Source organism: Pollicipes pollicipes, unplaced genomic scaffold (genome assembly GCF_011947565.3).
Source record: "Pollicipes pollicipes isolate AB1234 unplaced genomic scaffold, Ppol_2.1 Scaffold_5724;HRSCAF=6776_pilon_pilon_pilon, whole genome shotgun sequence".
NCBI classification, from domain to species: domain Eukaryota; kingdom Metazoa; phylum Arthropoda; class Thecostraca; order Pollicipedomorpha; family Pollicipedidae; genus Pollicipes; species Pollicipes pollicipes.
In genome coordinates, this window is record NW_023596746.1 from 21,335,870 (window position 1) to 21,343,369 (window position 7,500).

Sequence of the window (7,500 nt, forward strand, 5' to 3'; positions counted from 1 at the left end):
ACAGTAGCACAGCTGCGCGATGCAGCACACGACGGAAACAAGTTCGGTACCCAGCACAACATTACCTTCCATACCATCAATCCCTAACAGCACATGGGCCATGTGTAGACATCAGCTTCCCATCCGCGAGAGACAGGAAGAAAAACTCCAGTATAGTCGACAACATGGAGACATTTTCTCACCAGTCACACTTCAAAATGCAATTTTTACGACTGCATCATCGCGAGGAACATTCTAGAATCAATTCGAATACGTCCACACGTGCCGATAAGGCACAGCTTTAGTTGCAGAAGCCGTCGCTAGATGGCACCGCTATGGAGGCGCAACGCCACGTCCGACACCTTTGCACGAATGTTCGTCCAAAGCCGTGATGACGGTGGTCCGTGTCGTCCAAAGCCGTGATGACGGTGGTCCGTGTCTACATGTCAATCACGTATCACTCAACTCCGCTAGCTCGTCGTCCTCCAGGTCCAAGTCCTCCAGATCTTGGAAGAGAGACTCATCCACTTTCACATCCTCGCCAGCTGTGGGGACATCAGACTGTCAGACACAAACGTTCACAACCCACATCCCGCACACCGTAGTGGTGCGAACAAAGGAGACAAGGCCCACCTCCAGCCATTGGTCAGCTGAAGGCAAAAGTAGTGGGTACCACGATTAATTTTCACCTCACCAGATGACGGCAAACCAGGATAAGACGTGGAGGTTCATCCTGCTTACAATGCGAAACGTGATGCAAGGATTCGCAATGGAAAATACGACCGCATTTAAAAACGAGCCTACTAGCCACGTAACAGGAAGTCTTTCTTCGAAGGACAGAAGACATCGACTTTAGTGAGCCGATCCGACACGTTCTCCCCTGTCCGAGGACCATCGCACTGTTAACTGGCACTGGCACATGGTGTAGCGCAGACACCCTGGGCCGGGGTCAATGCTCGTGCCTCGCACTGGTCCTACAGCCTCTAACCATCACTACCGGAGCAATGCCAGTGACTCATACCAATTTGATGTAATATCCAGCGAGCGTCCTAGCCTACGACATGCCAGCTCGCAGCTGCTGCTCGCACTCTGCGTAGTGTCCAAAGTCTGATAATTATTGACGATGAGTTAAGAAGACTGTTGTTGCTTACCGGACACCGGCAAAATGATGCCCATTAAAAGGGGGAGTGAGTCTTAGAGCGCCAACAATCGACAACCAGTGTGATAACTTAACTATGAACAAGTGAACACGACTTCACATCATTCGTACTCTCTCCACACAACCGTACACAAACAAAGCCCAACCAGCTTCTTCCAGGGACCCTCACCGTCCTCCAGGAACTTGATGTCCGAGTCGACCAGGGTGGTGTCCTTGAGGAAGAGCTCGCGTCCCGACAGCTTGTTGCGGCGCGCCGCCTCCAGATCGCGGGCCTTCTGCGCCCGCATCGCGCTCATCTCCTTCTCGAAGCCCTCCTTCCACTTGAGGAACGTCTCCACGGAGACGCGCGTGCCTTCGAAGCGTTTCTGGAGGCGGGACGTGTCGTCTGATCAGGGCTGACGGCGTGGTCTCCAGCCGCCCGCAGCCCGCGTCTTCCACATGGGCACGTTGTGATGGATATGCTGGGCGCACTGTGTAACAATGTGTAATGGGTCCGTTGTACGTTGGGCACGCCTTATAATGGCACGCTGTCACTGGAGTATGACTTGCCTTGTCATGTCCCTGTCACTGTCACATCACGCAATTGTCATTAAAATAGGCGTGAATAGCCAGGAAGACCAGGGCTGTGACGGTATCTTAGAACGACATGCTTTATTTGCTACCTATATTGCTTTTTTGAATGAAGCATACAAAATCCAGAACGCGGTTATGACCATCATATCGACCGTTTTCTCGCGGGTGTGGCACAATGGTTATCTCAGCGCCTATCACTGGTGCACGCATTAGTAAACACTTCTTAAAAGCTGGCTCCCTGGTGATGAGCATCCAGTCTAATATACAGCTGGCGGCGATATTTGTCATCTACATGAATGGAGGACACCAGAACGCACAGCCCCGCCCCCCCATCCCCCCCCCCCCCCCCACCCTCCCCCCCCCGTACGCCGCCCGCCGACAGCTGGTCAGTCGGGGGCGGCCCATGCTCCGCCCGACAGCTGGTCCTCAGAGGCAGCCAGTCAGCACCAGCCCCCACAGGCTACAGTCCCGCCCCAGTCGGCGCCCCACACTGACCCGCTCGGCCTCCTCCAGCTCGCGCTTGACCCGCTCGGCCTCCTCCTCCTTGCGCCGCCGCAGCTCGTCGCAGTGGTTGTTGAGCCACTCGCTGGCGGCCGACGCGATGGTGAACACCATCACCATGCCCAGGTTGGCCTCGGCCTGCCGCCAGGGACGCGTGTCAGCGTTGCCGCCAGAACGAACTTCGGGAGTCAGGCGGCGTCACCGCCAGAGGAGTGGTACAGCAGCCAGGACACTCACAGCGGAACGCCATGACGGCGACAGTGGTCGGTGAATTTGAGCAACGGCACAAGACACGCATGCAGGTGCTGCCAGCGCATGGCGCGAAGAGTGCGGTGCCGGGGCGTGCGGCAAGTCATTCGAGAGCGCAGGTGGTGTGAAACACCGCACGCTGTCAACTCCACAGACCAGCAGCAGCCGGTATACGCAACCGGCTCGGACACGAGGCGGAGAACGTGCGAACCCCCTTCACGTCCCCCGCCCCCCGCCTCCCCCCCCCCCCCCCACCGGACCCGTGACATCAGACACAAGTCGACCCAACCCCCGAAACTGCAGCCGTTCTCTCATCCGCCATCAGAGTAGCAACAGCATTTCCTCCCCTAACGGACCATCCACTTCCCCAGTCAACGCTCACCACCTCCTCCGTCCGGTTTCACACACATAGGCAGAGCCGCAGACAGACAGCATCCCAGCAATCCACAACAGACACGTGGCGATCACCGGACATAGTCAGAATGATATAAAAAGTGATTTTCAGAGAACGGCGACATCAAACACACATAGGCATGCACAAATGCATACGCTCACGTCGAAAAAGTAACGACGAGCGGGAGACCGTAACCACGTGCCTGACGGCCCAGGTAGTAGGTGGCGCTGCAATGCATGCCTTGTAGGCACTGCAGCAAATTGTATTGTCAGGTGGCGGCACGGCGCACTGGGCGGCGGCCATGAACCAAAACATCGCTTCGTCATCTGGGGTACGAACCAGGGCCACGGAAGCCACCATTCTGCTCTGATCATCACCTCAGATCATCTCATGCCCACTTCTTCCCCTCCATCACTGACCTGACCACCCTCACCACTGCTCCAGTGGCCCTCCTCCGGTCTACCCTCCCACCGTCGGCCCGCCGCGGGCGGAACGGCAGTCACCCACCCTCGGCCTGCAGTGTCTCCATCAGCTGCTCCACCTCCAGCGGCACGCAGTTTTCGGGCTCCTCCAGGATGTCGATCTGGGGCGCCTCGTCCGGGTTAGCGAGCCTGGGCATGTGATGGCCAGCAGGCCAGCGGCAGCCTGCCGCCGGATCCAGGTCGTCGTCCATGCTCTTGACGGCGATCTGGTACTGGCCAGGCCCCACCACTGCCGAAGAACGGGCGACAGTGACGGTGACTGACGGCCCCACGGCCCCGCGCACGCCGAGCGACGACAAACCAGGGCGCGCCGGGCTGCCTACCTTGCTCTGGCATGGGCAGCATTGTCAGGCAATGTTGTCATAGGGAGACGATGTTACTAAAACAAACAGAAACTCCAGCGGCCTTAATGTGATCTTAAAGTTGGTTGTCTGGAATGCATTCAATCTTATGGGATTTTTGAGGGGAATAAGTGGACAACATTGCATGCAATTGTGTCATCAAATATGCTCAAGCATGGATTATGACATTTACAAGGTCAAAAAAAGCACAGCAAATTTCCCTGGGCTGCAAAGAAAACAAAACACATACTTGATCAGGTGTTGTGCAGTTGTCACTGCATTTGTCATGGATTTGGGCATGCAAACTGTGTTTAACTATGCAAAAAAGAGTGATTGCAAATTTTCCAGAATATTTTACCCACCCAGACCCATGGTATCTTTGGTGGTCTCAAGGATACAGAAAGAGACAATTATAATTGAGGTCTGGGAACCACACTTTGGATCACTGATGAAAGGCAATCTACTTCAAGATCAAGTTTCCTTGAACAACACAGTCAAGCATCTCCTTTGAAATGAATTAGTTACATTGACCTAATAAAGTCATGGCAAGACAAAAAATGTAATGGATTGGACATAATACACCCTTTTTGCTCCCAACAACACTTACCTTCTAGTTCATCTGGATATATTGACTGGAGTGCTTCCAGCTCATTTTCCTGTTCTTCAGCATAGTTTATATCCATGCTGATATTGTTGTCTTCTGCAAGATACGCATGGATAAATTTTAGTGACTGCAACCACAGGAAATAATGGTGGACAGAACAATCAGTGATATCATGTTCACTGGTAAACAAATATTCAGAGCTTTCATTAATATCACAACCCACAATGCATATCTGAAGCCCCCTTGTTAATGACAATGGTTTAGAAGCCTCTGAACTTTGTAGCATCATCTGCTACTTAATACAGAAAGCAAAAATGCAACAAATAATACAGCCATTGAGTGCGGAATTCAGCCCAACTACAAATGCAAGACATTATAAATATCCCCACTTTGCATGTTCAAGGTCTTGTTTGAGGTCTTGTTCAAGGTCATGTAAAAGTTTTCAATGCTGCAGTGCTTGGCATGGTCCATCCTGCCCCCTGACTTCACTGGACCTTAAGGGTGGTTGTTACCACCACCCACAAACCATTTGTCAAGGGCTGATAGCAAGTGCACAAAGTGACTCAATCCATGCAGCCACTATGGGTGGATCAGAAAGCAGGTGCTCTAACCAACTGATCTATAGAGAACAAAGGCAATAAGGAGGAACTGAACAAGAAAACCATCTAATATAAAAACAGCAGAATATAGCAAGGAAGATACAACTACAAAATACACATGCATCAATGGAATCACACATACCATAAGCATGGTGTCTTTTGCAAATATTCGAGCAAAATAGACTCAAACATGCATTGTCCAAGCAACAATTTTCAACCTCCAAATGCTAGCCATTTTACAATGATATATCAATATATCAGGTTATCACAACAATTACCCAGAGATTTTCAGATCGTTTGTACAAAGGCTTGCACTTACGTCTGTACCTCTGGTCAGCAGCGGATTTGCGCCAAATCGGTCCTACTTTTCCTGAAGGGATTCTTGATGGTTGATCTCCAATAGCAGACAAACAAAATGTCACGATTCTCAGTCAGAACTGGGGCAAACCAATACGGACGTCACTGCCGGGCACATGTTTTCCGCACCCGCGAACCATGAAGTCAAGGCCCTGGAACAGAAGGTATAACCGTCCGGCCATATCCCGCTGCTTCGACTGATGACGTCACAAGTCCAATCGGCACGCAGTGATCAATGGCGGATACACGCCTATCGCAGTTCTCGTGCCTTTTTGAAACGATTCTTAGACTGGAAGTTGTTAAATATTTTTGTTCGGATCATAAAAGACTATGTCTTTTCCAAACAGGCTATAATATGAGCTGCAAGGCTCATCAGTCATTAATTGGCTGGCGTCCCAACTTAGCGCCTCGGGCTAGAAAGCCGGAAGACAAAACCGTCACAAGGCTTTTTCGGGAATTCACTGCCTAAGTTGGAAATATCTATGCAAACAAAAAAGGGTAATGGGCATGTCTTAAAGAAGCAACAATTAGAAATCATACTGACATGAAAGGTCAAGGTCAGGCCAAAGGCCTGCGGCCCCCCGTTACATGTTTGCAGGGGCTGGGTCAATTGAGGCGTTTCAGTTATTCAACAAGAATGCTCTTTGGCTAATTGAGGATGCTGCGTTACGAGGTTGTAGATGCCACAATGGGGTTAGGTCAGGGCCATTCCATAGGCTAGCGTGATAATGTGGTGTATTCGTGCGACCGACGATTCAAATATTTTCACATCCATTTTGCTCGCGCTATGCAGCTTAAACGTCAGCTACAATTTTGCTCTGGTCAGCACATAGTCAGATGTAGGTAGGATGCCAAAATGAGGTCATACGAAGTCAACATGACACGCAGTAAGCTAGTTATGGCATAAGCTATTCCATCTGAAATGTTGAACATCTAAATAAGTCTACAGGACTCCAACTTATAATGTTTTTTAGTCGCGTACTTCAGGATAATCTGGTTTACCTTTTTGTTGTGTTTCTTACATAGCTTGGACCTTGCTTGCACCGTTTAGATATGATAAACCCCAAGTGGTTATCTTGTTTCAAAATCGAGCTAACCAACAAGCAACGTTGTGAGGAACTATACCTAAAAAGACAAACGACTAAACTTTGCTTTGCTTGCTGCTTCTCGTTGACACGCAGTTACGCATATTTGGACGCGCTGCTCAGCACTGTTTGTCAATTGCCGTTACATTCTCAACGTATTGATCCATAGGCTGGAAAAGTTGCCGTTGATGAAGTTTGGATAGTAAGCATATAGCTAGTTATAGTATGGTATAGTTAAACTTATAGCTCTATAAAAGTTTATCAAAAATAGTACAGTTGCAACTTCAACTGGAAACAAAGGCGTCACACTTGTATGTACATTAAGATAGGTTATAGGTCATGGTCGTCGCACTGTTGCTTTACGACTCACTTAGCTGCTGAGGTTGCATGGTGTCACCTGCCCCTTGCCCTGGCAGGAAGGGCGGGCACCGCGGGGACTCGAACCTAGTACCTCTGGTTTCCCGGAAGCACAGGAATTTACCAGATGCGTGTGCCTCTGCACTTTCATCACCTAAAGATATATCATAGGGAATGAACAACTTGCACCGACCTTTCCAGCCATGATCAAAATTTTGCAATAGCTTCAGAATTCAGCGAGTCATCACAGCAAATTAGATTTCCAAAAGCAAAGCCAATTTTAAGTCTATTGGACTACGACTCATAAAGTGATTTTTATCACTGCGTCTCGGCAATACAGCAGTCGTTGGCTCTGGCGTAAAACACAACCCAACGTACGAATCTGGTGGCGCGATTTACATAGCTCCGTAACTTTTCCTTAAAAATGGAACGAGTGTTGTTAAACTTTCTACCTTTGTTTGATGTATTGTGTATGAGAGGACGCCATTACCGAACTTCTAATCTCGGAAAAGGGCTTTCTTCACCTAGGCCCAATCTCGGCGGCACAGCAACTCTTCCACCCTTGCCCAGCAAAGCACTTGTAGCGCTGGCGAGATATGCTCCAAGTGCTGCAACCCAGTCACAAGTCTGGCCACGAGGCTCAGTGTTTTTTTTTTTTGACACGCTAAAGCTGGAGTTCAGTGTGCACATTACATTCGACAATATCTTAAACGAGATCCGTTGCCTGTGAACAACCATCTATGCAAGGGAACGGCAGTAACAAATGAGTATGTCTGTAATCGAGGAAATGCGAATGATGGGGACAAGGATGAAGTGCGAA

General features: G+C 49.9%; 1 protein-coding gene and 1 long non-coding RNA gene across 2 annotated transcripts; both read right to left on the minus strand.

Annotated features, from left to right (window-relative positions):
• Window positions 1–7: 7 nt before the first annotated feature.
• LOC119102802 (RWD domain-containing protein 1) lies at window positions 8–3,474 on the minus strand. The gene is made up of 4 exons (XM_037226255.1): window positions 3,363–3,474; window positions 2,207–2,349; window positions 1,308–1,503; window positions 8–524 (listed from the first exon to the last, which is right to left on the minus strand). Exons 1-4 carry the CDS (start codon window positions 3,472–3,474, stop codon window positions 430–432), a joined length of 546 nt encoding a protein of 181 aa, XP_037082150.1. The 3' UTR covers window positions 8–429.
• A 2-nt stretch (window positions 3,475–3,476) lies between these two features.
• LOC119103438 (uncharacterized) lies at window positions 3,477–5,366 on the minus strand. The gene is made up of 3 exons (XR_005094766.1): window positions 5,201–5,366; window positions 4,286–4,378; window positions 3,477–3,566 (listed from the first exon to the last, which is right to left on the minus strand). It is a non-coding gene; the product is annotated as an uncharacterized LOC119103438 (long non-coding RNA).
• Window positions 5,367–7,500: the final 2,134 nt, after the last annotated feature.